The following is a 17,555-nucleotide window of genomic DNA, read 5'->3' on the forward strand; positions in this document are numbered from 1 at the left end:
TGTAATATTCCTTGTCTAATTTTATAAGATATTGTTTTGGTCAAAAATTTGTGTGAGACGGTTTCACGGTCGTATTTATGAAATTGATCTATTATATGGATCATCCATAAAAAAAATATTACTTTTTATGCTAAAAGTATTATTTTTATTGTTAATATGGATAAAGTTGACCCGTCTCACAGATTAAAATCCGTGAGACGATCTCATATGAAACTCACTCGTTTGTTTTAATCTTTAAAATGTACAAAAAAAAAAAAAAAAAAAAAAACTCTCTTCATGTTTCGTGACAAATTTAGTTTATATTATTAATAACTATTTTGCCACAGTTGCTCTGGAATTCCTACGATGGTGTTTGGTTAAATTTTATTGAAAACATGCATGGATCCTAGTATTTAGTCGGGATTCTTAATTGATAATGGAAACCAATGTTTGATTTAGGAAACATATTGCATAAATTCCAAATCATTCTCCAGTCCAGCCATGGTCTCCGGCGCAAGAACAACCTCAAGATCAACGCTCCCATTTCCTTCTCTCCCCGGAAAAGCCGAGATCTTACCGTCGAATTTATTAGCCTTACCGCTTCTCACTGCCAACGGCCGCCCCCACCCGAAATCATTGTCGTACATCGGAAACCTGGGGGAGCTTCCCATGGTGATCATCGCACCGTCGAAATTCCCTAGCGGGAACAGTCTCGGATTGCTCTCCCAGTCCTTCACACCCCGCCGGACTGTAGCGTCGTCGTGGGCCACTACGTTATCGTGCAGCTGATCAGCTCCCCAGCTCAAGTCGTTGGCTAACAGCTCGCCGGATGTGGCAACGGTTGGTATGCTTTGGATTGCGTTTCCGAAATATAGTGGGGCGAGCCGCGGTTCGATCCGATGTCTGCAGTTCACCGCCATTCGGAATGTTGTCGTTTTGGTGGGGGCGAGGTTTCTGGCGCGTGTCACGGATCTCCACAGCTGGGCGCATAGGGACTGGAACGATGAGATCTCAGCCGTTGGCAGGTTGGCTTCCATGACGGACGTTAACTTTCCGTTACTTTTGCGGTTATGTGCAACTGCCCAATTGTCGTTACTTTGTTTGCTCATAATCTCCGCCGAGGAAACTTGAGGCTTTTGAGTAGGATTAGCATTGTTAGCCCTAGATTTCAGTCTTAGGATCGCTTCTCTGCTGAAATGGAAGATCTTCTCCCGTAGAGGCTCGTCGCCGGAAAATGTAACCGACGGTCCCCCGGCGGGGAACCGCAGCACAGCTGGGGAATCAAAAACGGTGTCACGGCAGAAGTCGGGCGCCCTCGAGATCTTACTCTCACCTCTCGCGATTTCCGCGAAGGTGTTGAAGAAGTTCCAGAAGGACGTGCCGTCGACCACGGCGTGATTCATGGTGCATCCGACGAAAACGGCATCGGCTAGTTCCGTGATCTGAATAGTAACAAGTGGCTTATGATGGCCTGCGTAGCTAAGAGTGTCGTCGAGCTGGAAGAACCTCCGGTACGCGGCGGGTATGTCCTGGTCGGGCGGAGGAATCAATGTCGTGGAAGAGAGGTGCGACGCCTTGGCATGGTAAAGATCTACACCAGCGTTGTTGCAAAGAATATACACATGGCCGGTGGCATCGTCGGTGCCGAGCCTGCCCGCGAGTGGTGGGAAGTGAGAGAGGGTTTTAGACAGTGAAAGCTTGAAAAAAGAGATAAGAGAAGCCGAGGAAAGCAGCGGAGCTGGAAGTAAAACGCCTTTCTGAATATATTGACATGAAAGCATGGGAAGATCAGATACGGAGAGCTTCAGAGATTCGACGGCGGAGTTGTTTTGAGGATACACAGTTTGTTTGGAGACAATTACCATGGAAGAAGAGGGCATGATTAATATTCTTGGGTTTTCTTGACAAGTTTACGAATTGTTCGTTACAACTGAGAATATATATAGGAGAAATGTTCATGCACCTTGGTAGTTAAGAGCGATTGATTGATTGATTGGGGGTTTTGGATAAAAAGGTGGGTATCACATCACTCACGTACCTCTCACATGGAAGTGGTGGACACTTGTCAGCTACCCATTGTTATTTCTATCATTCTATGCAACCTTTGCCCATTACATTTTTTCTACCTTAGGTCTATTATCAGAATCCATATCTAGACACCCTTTGAGACAAGTTACATGTAACATGAAAAATTCAATTCCCACAACCTACGATCCATGTCTTATATGTCCCTTGAAAAACCCATCAAGGTATAAATTATGGGCAAATGTTGCGCTCACATGCATACGATGGCAAGAGTGACTCGTTCATCAGATGTTTATTCATATCCAGAAACCCCGGTCCGAAGCAAAACAAAAACAAAAAGAGAAAGCAAGTTTCACAAGCTATGGATTTAATAAGCCAGCGGTCCGGCAGCACTCCGACTGTTTTTAAAACTTTAGATTGAACTCACGAAATTTAATTAATATTTTTTTTTATAAAAATATTATTTTTCAGTATAAAATATGCATTGTTTCACAAAACTTATTCTTTAAATTTTTAAAAAATTAATGAGGTAAACGATAATACAAATAATAACGTGTCGGAAAAAAGTGAGAGCAGTGATCTTAATGGGCCATGAAAGAGTCGATTTGGTGTCGAGTGGTGGGCCGCGGGATCCACGTTTTGAGTTTACATGTGTGGACGACTTAAGACTTCCGGACAATTTAGACGTCCGGACATTTGAAAATTATTCACATTTGACATTATTTCTTTCTTTCTTAGGTTTAGTTTCCTTTTTTTTTCTTTTTTATTAAAAAAAGTTGTAATAGCGACGTATTTCAAGAAATATGGTTATAAACACGTCTGGAAATATGGAATCCTTGGTGCCGTCCATGGTTTTACGGACGAGGAGGCTGTCGTATTAGTGGAAGACTCGTAAATTAGCACGTGAAACACAACTACATTGCCATTTTTGTCCATAACCTCATCTCTTATTCACGACTCGTTCTTAAATTTCTAGATAATTGCGACCATTATCTAATATTATTTTCTTGGTTTAATATATATATTCATTACATTAATTTGATTCGTTATTGATTTAGATGAAAACTATCAATTCACCATGAGAGTTGATTTGTGTAAGTGATAAGTCGAATCGAATAAGTAAAAGAATAGGTCTCTTGTGAGACAGTCTCACGAATTTTTATCTGTATAACGGGTCAACCCTACCGATATTCACAATAAAAAATAATACAATTAGCATAAAAAATAATATTATTTTATGGATGACCCAAATAAGATATATGTCTTATAAAATACGATTCGTGAGATCGTCATACACAAGTTTTTGCTTAAATAAAAATATATCGATCCAAATATTATAAGTGGTTATTAATATTATATATAATTATATTAATAATGGATAGTGATAGGATGTATCCTCCTCTCCTCAAGGTGACGTCACTATTAAAAAAACAATGTCTTCGTTCATGTACCTACTGATTACAAGGGGCTTCATTACCATTATTAAATTAATGATTTCAGTCCCATTATGGCGGAGAGAGATACCAACCGAATTATTATCGGTTTTTTAAAATAAATTTTTTATATTATATATGATCATATATCATGACTTTTTTTAATGACAAAAACTTGTGTGATATGGTTTCATGTATCGTATTTTGTGAGACATATCTCTTATTAAGTCATCCATGAAAAAATATTACGTTTCATGACAAGTTTATTACTTTTTATTGTGAATATCGTTAGGGTTGACCCGTCTCATATATAAAAATTCGTGAGACCGCAATTTTTTTTAATTATATAATTATAAAATTTAACAATGATATTAATCATTTAATAACATTATTTAAGCCCGACCGATTCCTAAACACACCCGATTATGTGGAAGTATATCTAAGTAATAAAGTGTTTTGGGCCATATCTAGGTTGTCACAACCTCGATATATGGCCATGATTAAGTTTGTGAAAAGAAAGGCGAGAGGGAGATGGCCTATGTGTTTATTGTCCAAAGAATGGAGGGAAAAAAAAAACCCAACTTGCGAATCCGACAAATTTAGGTGCGTAACACACAACACCACAGTTGGTTCAGTGTTTTTGTGTGGTTTTGGTTGAAAAGGCTGTGTTTTGCGGATAAGGTAGCTAGTCTTCGTGTTCATGTATTATATTATTGTCCAAGATTTAGATACAATGAATATAGTTCCGAGTACATACATCATAGTGTGCTATAGAAAATGAGGTGTAACAACACGTAATATGTTATTATGTATTACGTGCAACCATCTTTGATCCAGCAAGTCTCCGACTAACAGAGACCTGAAACAACATTTGGAGTTGCTATATGAGTCGATGAAGTAGGTGATCGCGACGCGATCTTTCATATATGAATGTTTGTGTTTCATCTTACTGGTTGTTGGTGTTTCGGCTGTCCTATTGATGACAACATTTGGTTTTTTGTATGGATGCTATCAGCTTGTATAAATAGAGGATTTGTCAAGCTTGAAAACAAACAAGAAATCCACTTTCACCCTCGTTCCTGCATTTTGCCTCCTGCTTGCTCCCTGCGCATACTGCTTATGTTTCTGCGTGTTCCATGGATAAAGTTCAGATAATCTTTTGTCCGACAGTGTGGTGATTTGTGCAACATCACTACAAGTCTGTCCGTTGTATTCTGAAAAACAGTCGTCCGTTTAAATCCTCAACATCACTACAAGGCTGTCCGTTGTATTCTGAAAATCAGTCGTCCGGTTAAATCCTCGAAACATGTACAAAGGTGACGAATCTGTTTTAAAAAAACTTGTACTTATTATATGTATCTGTTTGGTTTTATTTTTATATACACAATATTCATATTGTCTACAATATACTTATTTCGTTACTGTTTTGTCTTTACAAGTTTACTTCCACAATTTTATTATTAGCAATTTCTCTAACAAAATATATATATTATTACATGGAAAATATGCAATATACACTAATCTAACACAAAACTCATACATCAATTGAATGGTCGAATTTAGAATGTCTACAAAGACAAAAAGTTCGATGAAAAACATTGTATTGTACTATTATATATCAAAGAAAAATGTGAATCAATTAAACACATTTTTTGTTTTGTTTTGTTTTGTTTTGTTGGAATGTAAGAGAAAAACCAATTTTGAGTGGCTGCTTTTAAACTAAAGTACGTTTGATGTAATCTTAAATAATCAAACTTGGAATAAATTAGTCAGGCACATTGAACCTCACTCGATAACAGTCCATTCCACGGGAGTATTCAAATTGACAATTTCCTTGTCACATCCTGTGAAAAACAAATTTTGAAAACGGCAGGAAATTTAATTACTACTCTATTTTGAAATTTAAAAATGATCCCAATGTTTTTTGAAAAAAAAAATCTTTTGAGTTGTAGTTGAAATTTTTTTAAGAAATTGATTTTATTTTAAAAATATTTTCGAGACTACGAATAGTAAACAAAAGAGTATGTGTCATGTGCTACGACTTATGAGATATAAAAATGTGAGACGAGTCGGTTCAATCTATGCTTACAGTAGAAAATTATACATTTGATATAAAAACTAATAATATCTTTCACTCAAATAATCATATATTATACAATATTATTTCATAACATAACTGATAAAAAATAATATTTTTGATATCAAAAATTAATTTTAACATAAAAGTGATATTTTAATAAATCGGATCGAATATATGTCTATCACAAGATGATCTCACGAGTCGAGGGTGAAATTTATTTAATTTTTTTATTTTTTGTGGAAAGAAAGACAGAATAAAAGGGAACGTGGAGGAGACGTGATAAAAGAATTAACCCTTTTGTTTGAATGCTAGCCTTAGATGCATTTTGGACGTGGAATAATTATTTATTTTAGTCTATTTGATCAAATCTGAAAATTAGATAACCTCGTATATAAAATTAATGATGTTTTAAAATCCTATATTTTAAAAAATTAGAAGTGAAATCTTTTGCAAATGGGATAAATATGCCTGATTTTTTATACATAGAGTTGAAAAATATTTTTATAGCATTTTTTAATATTTCTCACGGAAGATAAATCAATTTGAATTTAATTTCTTTATGAGTGAATGAATTTCCCATAATAAAGATTTTTATAATATCAATTAACAAAATTTGTGATCATTTCCAGGAAACCTAAGAATTTCAACATGCCGTCGTCCTTCTCTGACTAGTTTTTGGTGTACTTTTTTTCTAAAAAAAAATTCCAAATTTCCCAACATCTTTGGCTTTAGTGTAAATATTTTTTTTTTTAAAATTGAATTTGACTCTTTAGAAAATGAAAAATATCTTGTTTTGTTTATTAAACTATTATTTATTTATACTTTGATTTATTTTAAATATAATCTGCTTAAATTTTCATAATTATAGAAAAATCATCTTACTAAATATAATCTAATACTTAATTTTAAAAATATCATAACAAAAGGAAGACTTGATAAATAAAGCATATAAAATACATAATATTCATATATTATATTAAATATTACGTGCTTCCTCGATATTGTATATAAAACTAGATTAAAACCAAATGGGCCCAAACCGGGTGGACTCTAAATGATCCATATTTCTGTGCATATGGGCCGGATTTACATAATTGAAATTTTCACTGTCCGTTTAATTGTTTGTGGGCCGTGTGAGGTGTCATAATGATCTCCTCATTTATTCGCAATAATTGTAAACGATAATAATCGATTCAGTTCCACGCAATGTATGGAACAAAAACATGCACTATGGTGATTCACTTCTATTTTTAGAACTCACAACGTCTATATTTCGAATTTTGAACTAACGCAATAATATGTAAATCACGTTAATCAGATAAATTGTACCGATGAAAACGTCATCCACTCCACCAACTCGATATTGCTGAGTGGCTCGACTCGACTCGATTACATCTCTAGGTGTGAATTTAACTGCACAAATATATATCTTTATTTTGCTCATCAAGTCAAACTTCCCAAAGTTGACACGTATAAATATATGAATCTTGATTTCACCTTTAAAGAAAGAGTCATTTTTCATGTTAACGATAATACATGATTTTGCATGTTCTTTCTATTCTACCTTTCCTTAGATATGTTTCACAAGCTTCCACTAAATTTATTCGTGTGCATATTTTGGTGGGCCATACAAGGAAAGCACCATAGACAAGTATTACTTTATGCCACAAGGATTTAGTCGGCCATCCCTTAATTCTCTCATCCCTCTTTTTTTTTTTCTTTCTTTCTTTCACATGAAATTAATATTACTTTTCAGTTCTTCAACGTGTTGTGCAAAATTATAGATTTTTTGTTTTAAAAAAAGTATGTATATTTGTGTGGATTTAGTTTTGATTGATTGTAAAAATAGCTTATTTCATGCAACTTAGCATGAGTGGCGGAGTCACATGAACATTTACCTGGGCTGACCCAATTTTTTTTTTTACAAAATTTTATGTGTAGATCTTGTATAATTTTGAAATGATATGATATTAGCCCGGGTAGATCAATTTAAAATATTAAAAGATTTTAGAGTTTAAAATTCTAACTCAGACAGAACTATGTTTCTGGCTCCGCCACTGCTTAGCATGCAAACCATCAAAAATTTATGATGTTCCATGGTATTAGAAAATGCGAGTTGAAAAAAAGGGTACGAGAATCTAGTGAGAATAAGAATAAAGATCACAGACATAAAATTATTTTAGGTTGTAAGATAAGGTATATGGTCTAAATATACTTAAGGGGGAATATCATGATCATTAAGAATAAAGTAGTAAAGTTCTTCAAATGGGGCAACTTGCAAGGAAAAAAAAGGAGGGGGGGCTCCATTTGGAAAAAGAAAAATAGAGAGTGGGGTTGGTTTGTCATTTCCCGAAAGAGGTCGTTTTCATGAGAATTTTGCTCATGTTCCTAGTGGCTGCGGTGGGAGCTAAAACAGTAAATAAGAACTTCAAGATTTAGTTTTGATTGTGTCCGATCAAATAGAGATAGATTTCAAATTTTATGATTGTCTTCTTTGTTCTAAAATTTGTAATAAATTTTTATAGGTTTCTTGTTAGGATCAATCCTAGAGTTATTACCATTAGTTAGCAAATAAGAAAAGAAAGTAGTGTGGGAAAAAAGAGCGAGTCTCTTGTGAGTCCGTATCACGGATCTTAATCTTTGAGATTGTTCAATCCTACTGATATTCAAAATAAAAAGTAATACTCTTAGCATAAAAAGTAATATTTTTTCATGGATGCCCCAAGTAAAAGATCTGTTTCACAAATACAATCCGTGAGACCATCATACACAAGTTTTTGTCGCGGGAAAAATAGCAAATAAGAGCATGCAATCTACGAATGCCGTTTGACTTATAATTTGGTTCGGAGCCCTTATTATTGGGAGATCAGGAATAATGGGGTTTGACTTCCCTCTTTAGATTCATATCTAAAGGTTAAATGACTATTAGTTCTCCCAACTTTTTAAGATGTTAACTCTCTCTTCGGGCCAAGGATTTTTTGCCATTGTGGTAAGAGTGAGACCTCAAACTTTGGGTTCAAATCTTACATAATTAGATTAGATGTAGACAAATCTTACACCCTCATTTTATCCAATACAAAAAAAAAAAAGTAAAAAACTATATCCTCTCGGAGGACTTAGGTGTCACTTGTATTTTTAAATTCAAGAATTGTTTGAATTTCAAGCAATATGTTTTTACATATAATTTCCATGACCATTAAATCAACTAGAATAAATGAAAAAAATTCAAATTTTAAATACACTTGAAGGAAAAAAATACGGTCGAAATGCTTGGAGAATTACTTATCAGTATCAATATTCTATGAAAGATATTGTGCATGTGGATTGTCAGAACACATCGAACACTAGATTTGATCCCGGGTTAGACTCACCCATTGGTTAATTTTTATCATAAATGTGATTCAAAACCCGCCCAAAAGCACGGAGACAGAGAGATTCGATCGAAGAAATGTAACAAAGTAAAGATAGTAGGATCAGAGCATGAGATGCTTGCGTTTGTTTTAATCATCAAATCATGGAAAAGATTACATTCGGTCAAGTTGGAATCATAGGACAACCAGAGAGTAAGAATCTAAGTTCAACCGGGGGAAGTTATGTTTCGGTTTTGATTTATTTTTTGCTGATAATATTTACATTCGTAAGTTGACTGACAATTTCTCATCGTGAACAGCTGAAAATTAAAACCATAATTTCCTTATAATCCAAGGTTGATGAAATCTTGCTGACATGACATGTATGGAGTACTAGTTAAGTCTCCTAGCAAAATCAGCTTTTCAGGGCTGTAAATATCAATTTTGGTGCGCTCGTTGCACCTGGAAAGTTGCACTATTATAAAGGTTGAATCCAAATGAAGAATTCCCAGGTAAATGAGTGATGATCAAGCCGCTGTTTCCAGGAACGAAGCCCATCATCGACTCTGGATCTTGCAGAACATTAGACTCGTACATTTCCGGCACAAAACCTGTGATTTCGTCTGGGTTTTGTTGGGATTTCAAGACTAAGGCTGATTTATGCGGCGAATCAGGCCTGTTTAGATCTTTATCAGGAGAAGAAGAATCGGTTTCGATGAAATTCAGAGTCGTGATATCATGTATGCTCGATCTTCTCTTGTCTTTGCCCCCGGAAACCTGCCTGATAAAGTACTTCTGAGCATGACTCGCGACCTGAGTCGGGGTCCTCGTTGTCACGAAGTTGCGCGAAATGTTCCTCCAATCCCCTTTCCCGTACTTTTTCAGGCCCAACAGAAATTGCCTGACGCCTTGAAAAAATAAGTAAGGTCTTACAAGAAGAAATCAAAAATCAAGAAAAGTAAAATCAATTTAGTCACCTGTGTTCCTCCTCGGTCCAGGGCACCCCTTTTTTCCGTTCGTGATTCGAACCCCGAAGAATCGAAGAGCTCCGTTTCCCGCCTGGATCATGCGATGGTTTCAATCCCTGACAGGGGTGACTACTCACCCACTCCAAGGTGAAAGTGTTGTTCGCGTAACCTGGAATTGGGATTAGCCCTGCTTCTATATCACTAACATCCTCTACCAATTCTCTATACTGGTTCATCACATCACTTACCGTCTTTCCAGGAATCATGGCCGCCACATTGTACCACCTGTCCGGGGTATCTTTATCGAAGAACGCCAGTGCATTTTCAAATCTTTTATTTTCCTCGGGTGTCCATTTCGTCATCACCTTATTTTCCTCGAACAACCAGTCTGATGTCCTGATCCATGGCTGCAGCGTTTCTCTATTCATTGTCTGTACGTATCTCACCACCTAGTGAGTTGAATTTCCTAAAACAAAAAATCCCACCTGGAATTGAAGCAAAGGAATTTGCAGCCAATACAAGAGTAGATATAGATAAGTGGAGATTTGCTAGCTAGTGCATTAAGTCAAAAAATAGGAATCTGAATACTACTTTTTTTTTCACACACATGGTGAGGAATCTTGGAAAGGCCACTCGACTTTCCTGTGCCCAAGGAAAATTTCAAGAAACTGTTGAAAAAATGTGGATGCAGAAAATACAATAGGCGGACAAAGGAAGAGGACAAAGTGAAGAAAGATACAGTGAACCTGTGACAGAAAACAGTATAGAGCCGTCATGTGATGGACAAAACTACAGTATTCACAGATTAAAACTCCATTAAACAGGGAAAAATTCTTCACGAGTTAAAATCAAAATCACGAAAAATGGTTGTTTCTTTCGTTTAAAGTATTCGAAGCTGATTACTGGGTTCGAAGAAGTGAATCAATGTTCAAATTATATTCGTACTTGTAAGTTGTATGTTAAGAGTAGAGGGAACGATGGTTTAGAGTAGAACAACGCAGAAAATTTGTGTTATAAAAGAAGAGATGGAGACTGACATATGAAGGGTGCTTATCAATGATTGGATGGTAGAAGCCTGTTGGGTGTGGACTGTGGTGTGGGGCTTTTTTTATATATATATATAAAATTTGTTTAGAAAAACATATAAAAATATTTAAATTATTTTGTGATTTTAAAAAAATATGTTTTCGCTCTGTGTAAATATTACCGCATTATATTATGATTCAAAACATTATATTTCTTGTAGTCAAAAAATATTATATTTTTAAAAAATTTAAATACTTTTTTTTATTAAGAATTAAAAAATCTAATATATTGAGATGATATAACATACTCAATAGACTATAATTTTTTCCAAAAACATAAAAATATAATACATACATTGTATTTCCAATCTAACTTTCATACCAATTACAAATTAAAGAGATTTTTGTATTCATTTCTCTTTCTATTATTTTGTTTTGTAAATATGAAATATAATTAAAAAAAAGGGATCTATACAAAGAACTTATCATTTAGCAAACAATCTGGATTAGGTATCTTGTGAGACGGTCTCGAAAATCTTTATCTGTGAGACGAATCAACCGTACCGCTTTTCACAATAAAAAGTAATACTCTTAGCATAAAAAGTAATACTTCTTCATGGGTGACTCAAAATAAGATATCTGTCTCACAAAATACGACCCGTGAGACCGTCTAACATAAGTTTTTGCCAACAAATCTGTTAATTTTCATGCCAAGATGCCTGTTCTATTTGTGTATTATGAACAATCTTATTTTAAACATGAAATATATATATATATATATATATATATATATATATATATATAGTTGATTTTTGTAAAATAATAATAATAAATAAATATAATATCTTTAAAAATTATAAATTTTACTTTCTATATTATACTCAAGTGGGTCGGGTCATATATAACGGGTTCTTCCTCAGTATAACGTACATTAAAATTGTGCCATACCCTGTCTCCAGCTGTGAAGCTTGGGGATGTTTCATAACTGAGTTTATTTTTAAAGATTATTTAAATAGTCACTCAATATTTGGTGTTTATTTTTTTAAAAAAAAATAAACACTTCCAAAAAAAAAATCAATAGTAATGAAATAATGTACTTTACGCTATGATTTAGAAGGATGTCATTCTTGAATTCAATTCGAGCTACAATAAAAATTTAAATTTACATAAATGTTATTCAAATGAACGAGCTCCACTCGAGTTGAATATATAAATAATTTAATTAATTAAGTTCTAAATATTACCTATATTTGTTTATCATGGTGGACATCAAGATTACATGTCTTTAAAAGATTTTAAATTGACACTTTTAGAGTTTGGGACGAAATATTAAGTTCGAGAACAATAACGAAAAATCGCCCCAACTAAAAAAATGTTAAATTGATAAATCTGAAAATTACTTTTAAATATCCTTAACTATTGTTACTGCCGGTATTAATGTTCTCCACAAGGGATATATCTGTATTATCATAAGTACAAATTATTAGTGATTTCGCACTGTACTTATAACCTAAAAAAATGAAAAAAAAAAATTGTTTACTAGTCTTCTTCGTTCGAGGTTCTCTAGCTCTGTGTTTCTTGAAAATTTCTATGCACAATATATTATATTATATTATATTATATAAATAATGTAAATTATTATTCAAACTTTATCAATTATTGGTCGATGATTGATTGCATTGAATTTATTGTATTAAATAAATAAATTTACCAAAAAAGAAGACGAAATTTACCTAAAAATAAACAGAAGTTGTTGGCTCTGGAATTAGCAGCTTTTGCATTTAGGGACCGCAAGCCTGTCTTTCTTCGGGGACAAATTTTTTTTATATATATTTCTCCATCTTCCACGTAACGATTACCGATACACAATTTATGATGATTGTGAACCATCGTAATAATTTCGATATATATTTTTTTCCCTGAAAGAATCAAGGGTAATTTGTAGAAAAATACTTCTGTCCAAGATTTCTTTAAGATTCAGTACCCAATAGATTTTTTTTATATTTTAGTACCTGACAAAACATCAACTTAGGTTTTACTACATATTTCATGTATTTTTACATTTTTACCCTTTTAATTAATAAAAAAATATATAAATACTTATTTTTGTTGGACATCTACTATATCCACTCATCAATCCCAATGTATTTGGATGACATGTATATTTAATTTAAATATTTTTTTATTAAAAAAAACAAATTCACAGCTAATTGAATTTTTTGAAATACTTAGTTTTACTTGTGAAATACTTAATTTCAATTTTAAAATACTTGATTCAGTAAATGAAATACTTAGAATATTTATTAAAAACTGGATATTCGAATATGCATTTAAAAAAAAATTCGCAACTAATTGAATTTTTTGAAATACTTAGTTTTACTTGTAAAATACTTAATTTAAATTTTAAAATACTTGATTTAGTAAATGAAATACTCAAAATGTGTATTAAAAAACTGGATATTAGAGTATGCATTTTAAAAAAAAATTCGCAACTAATTGAATTTTTTGAAATACGTAGTTTTACTTTTGAAATACTTAATTTAAATTTTAAAATATTTGATTTAGTAAATGAAATACTCAAAATGTGTATTAAAAAGCTGGATATTCAAATATGCATTTTAAAAAAAAAACAAATTCGTAACTAACTGAATTTTTTTAAATATTTAGTTTTACTTGTGAAATACTTAATTTTAATTTTAAAACTACTAGATTTAGTAAATGAAATACTCAGAATGTGTATTAAAAACTGGATATTCGAATATGCATTAAAAAAACAAATTCGCAACTAATTGAATTTTTTGAAATACTTAGTTTTACCTGTAAAATACTTAATTTTAAATTTAAAATACTTGATTTAGTAAATGAAATACTCAGAATGTGTATTTAAAAGCTGGATATTCGAATAAGAATTTAAAAAAAATAAATTCGCAACTAATTGAATTTTTTGAAATACTTAGTTTTACATGTGAAATATATAATTTTAATTTTAAAATACTTGATTTAGTAAATGAAATACTAAGAATGTGTATTAAAAAACTGGATATTCGAATATGCATTTTAAAAAAAATTCTTAACTAATTGAATTTTTTGAAATACTTAGTTTTACTTATGAAATACATAATTTAAATTTTAAAATACTTGATTTAGTAAATAAAATACTCATAATGTGTATTAAAAAGCTGGATATTCGAATATACATTAAAAAAAAAATTCGTAACTAACTCAATTTTTTGAAATATTTAGTTTTACTTGTGAAATACTTAATTTTAATTTTAAAACTACCTGATTTAGTAAATGAAATACTCAGAATGTGTATTAAAAACTGGATATTCGAATATGCATTAAAAAAAAAAATTTGCAACTAATTGAATTTTTGAAATACTTAGTTTTATTTGTGAAATACTTAATTTTAATTTTAAAATACTTGATTTAGTAAATGAAATACTCAGAATGTGTATTAAAAAGCTGGATATTCGAATATGCATTTAAAAAAAAATTCGCAACTAATTGAATTTTTTGAAATACTTAGTTTTACTTGTGAAATACTTAATTTTAATTTTAACACACTTGATTTAGTAAATGAAATACTCAGAATGTGTAATAAAAAACTGGATATTCGAATATGTATTTTAAAAAAAATTCACAACTAATTGAATTTTTTGAAATACTTTGTTTTACTTGTGAAATACTTAATTTTAATTTTAAAATACTTGATTTAGTAAATGAAATACTCAGAATGTGTATTAAAAACTGGATATTCGAATATGCATTAAAAAAAAAACAAATTCGCAACTAATTGAATTTTTTGAAATACTTAGTTTTACTTGTGAAATAATTAATTTCAATTTTAAAATACTTGATTTTATAAATGAAATACTCAGAATGTGTATTAAAAAACTGGATATTCGAATATGCATTAAAAAAAATAAATTCGCAACTAATTGAATTTTATCCAAGATGCATTTGGATGACATGTTCATTTTATTTAGATATTTTCTTTATTTTTTTAAAAAAAATTTACAATTAAGCATTGAACTTTTTTAAGTACTTAGTTTTACTTGCGAAATAATTAATTTCAGTTTAAGGTAAATGAGATACTTGTAATGAGTATTAAAATACTGGATATTCGAATATGTAGCATAAGTTCACCAAGTGTTCACGTTTCCATCCAAGATACATTTGGATGACATGTTCAAGAACTTTTCAGCAGCCACAAAACTTTGAAAAAGAAATAAGGCTTAGCGCGAAGATTTGAAGATTTCTGGACAATGTTCTTCGAGATAATATCTCGTGATAGGAACAAGTAATTTAATCCGTGGATTTAAAATTTACAGATAAATATGAAGTCGGATATACTTCGATGGTCATAGTTCAGTAGGTCGAAAGCTAGTGGATTTAATAAAACGACATGCAATTCACCCTTGATAAATAATTAAAGAGATTTAATTACTTCACTGAGTTGAATTAGTTTGGTATAGCTTGAGAGGGCGTGTTCAATTGGATATGAAATCTCGTGGAAATCATAGATCATTGTCGAACGAATTAAGTAGATTAGCGAGGGGTAAATGAAATACTTAGAATGTTGTATTAAAATACTATATATTCGAATATGTAACTTAAGTTCACTAAATGCTCGCATTTACTTCCAAGATGCATTTAGATGACATGTTCATTTCATTTTAAAATACTTGATTTAGTAAATGAAATACTCAGAATTTGTATTAAAAAACTGGATATTCGAATATGCATTTAAAAAAAACAACAAATTCACAACTAATTGAATTTTTTGAAATACTTAGTTTAACTTGTGAAATACTTAATTTAAATTTTAAAATACTTGATTTAGTAAATTAAATACTCATAATGTGTATTAAAAACTGGATATTCGAATATGCATTTAAAAAAACAAATTCGCAACTAATTGAATTTTTTGAAATACTTAGTTTTACTTGTGAAATACTTAATTTTAATTTTAAAATACTTGATTTAGTAAATGAAATACTCATAATGTGTATTAAAAACTGGATATTCGAATATGCATTTAAAAAAAAAAACAAATTCGCAACTAATTGAATTTTTTGAAATACATAGTTTTACTTGTGAAATACTTAACTTTAATTTTAAAATACTTGATTTAGCAAATGAAATACTCATAATGTGTATTAAAAACTGGATATTCGAATATGCATTTAAAAAAAAAACAAATTCGCAACTAATTGAATTTTTTGAAATACTTAGTTTTACTTGTGAAATAATTAATTTCAATTTTAAAATACTTGATTTTGTAAATGAAATACTCAGAATGTGTATTAAAAACTGGATATTCGAATATGCATTAAAAAAAACAAATTCGCAACTAATTGAATTTTTTGAAATACTTAGTTTTACTTGTGAAATACTTAATTTTAATTTGAAATACTTGATTTAGTAAATGAAATACTCATAATGTGTATTAAAAACTGGATATTCGAATAATCATTTAAAAAAAATCGCAACTAATTGAATTTTTTGAAATACTTAGTTTTACTTATGAAATACTTAATTTAAATTTTAAAATACTTGATTTAGTAAATGAAATATTCAGAATGTGTATAAAAAAACTGGATATTCGAATATACAACGCAAGTTCACCAAATGCTCGTATTTCCATCCAAGATCCATTTGGATGACATGTTCATTTCATTTAATTATTTTTTTTATTGTTAAAAAAACAAATTCGCAACTAAGCATTGAACTTTTTCAAGTACTTAGTTTTACTTGCGAAATACCTAATTTCAATTTTAAAATACTTGATTTCTTAAATGAGATACTCAGAATGAGTATTAAAATACTGAAAATTCGAATATGCAACGTAAGTTCACCAAATGCTCGCATTCTGAGTATTTCATTTACTTCAGAGTTTTGGAAGAGTTTGCACAGAGCCTTGGGTACACGGTTAGCATTCAGTACAACATATCATCCCCAGAGCGACGGTCAATCAGAGAAAGTTATTCAGATTTTAGAGGATATGCTCAGAGCTTGTACTATCGATTATCCTGGTAGCTGGGATTCCAAATTTCCTCTTGTTGAGTTCACGTACAATAACAGCTATCAAGCGACGATTGGCATGGCGCCATATGAAGCACTTTATGGCAAGAAATGTAGATCACCCTTATATTGGGACGAGAGTTGGTCCAACAGACAGCTGATGTTGTTGCTGATATTCGAGAGAGGATGAAGACAGCACAGTCGAGACAGAAGAGTTATGCTGATGTGAGACATAGGCCGTTGAATTTTGATGTTGGCGATCACGTGTTCTTGAAGATATCACTTACTTTTAACAAAAATATAGTAGCATACTTGTCCCGGAGTAAAAGTAAGTTCTTTATTTGTATACCGAAATAAATTGTTATTTTTATTTCATGAGAAGTGATGAGCAATATATTTGTTAAAATTTCATTTGCATTGAAATTGCATCATAATCATATTCGAATATCCAGTATTTTATTATCTATTTTAAGTATCTCATTTATGAAATCAAGTATTTTGAAACTAAAATTAGGTACTTATCCAGTATTTTAATACACATTCTGAGTATCTCATTTACCAAATCAAGTATTTTAAAATGAAATGAACATGTTATTTAAATGCATCTTGGAAGAAAATGCGAGCATTTGATGAAATTACGTTACATATTCGAATATCCAGTATTTTAA

At 31.4% G+C, this 17,555-nt stretch overlaps 2 protein-coding genes across 2 annotated transcripts; both read right to left on the minus strand.

Moving 5' to 3' along the window:
- Positions 1–337: 337 nt before the first annotated feature.
- LOC140818160 (uncharacterized acetyltransferase At3g50280-like) lies at positions 338–1,900 on the minus strand. Its single transcript, XM_073178044.1, has one exon. The coding sequence runs from the start codon at positions 1,857–1,859 to the stop codon at positions 435–437; it is 1,425 nt and encodes a 474-aa protein (XP_073034145.1). The 5' UTR covers positions 1,860–1,900; the 3' UTR covers positions 338–434.
- Positions 1,901–9,093: 7,193 nt separating this feature from the next.
- On the minus strand, positions 9,094–10,852 carry LOC140818167 (transcription factor DIVARICATA-like). The gene is made up of 2 exons (XM_073178058.1): positions 9,845–10,852; positions 9,094–9,768 (listed from the first exon to the last, which is right to left on the minus strand). Exons 1-2 carry the CDS (start codon positions 10,261–10,263, stop codon positions 9,306–9,308), a joined length of 882 nt encoding a protein of 293 aa, XP_073034159.1. The 5' UTR covers positions 10,264–10,852; the 3' UTR covers positions 9,094–9,305.
- Positions 10,853–17,555: the final 6,703 nt, after the last annotated feature.

Source organism: Primulina eburnea, chromosome 2 (genome assembly GCF_022965805.1).
Source record: "Primulina eburnea isolate SZY01 chromosome 2, ASM2296580v1, whole genome shotgun sequence".
In the NCBI taxonomy this organism is placed as follows: domain Eukaryota; kingdom Viridiplantae; phylum Streptophyta; class Magnoliopsida; order Lamiales; family Gesneriaceae; genus Primulina; species Primulina eburnea.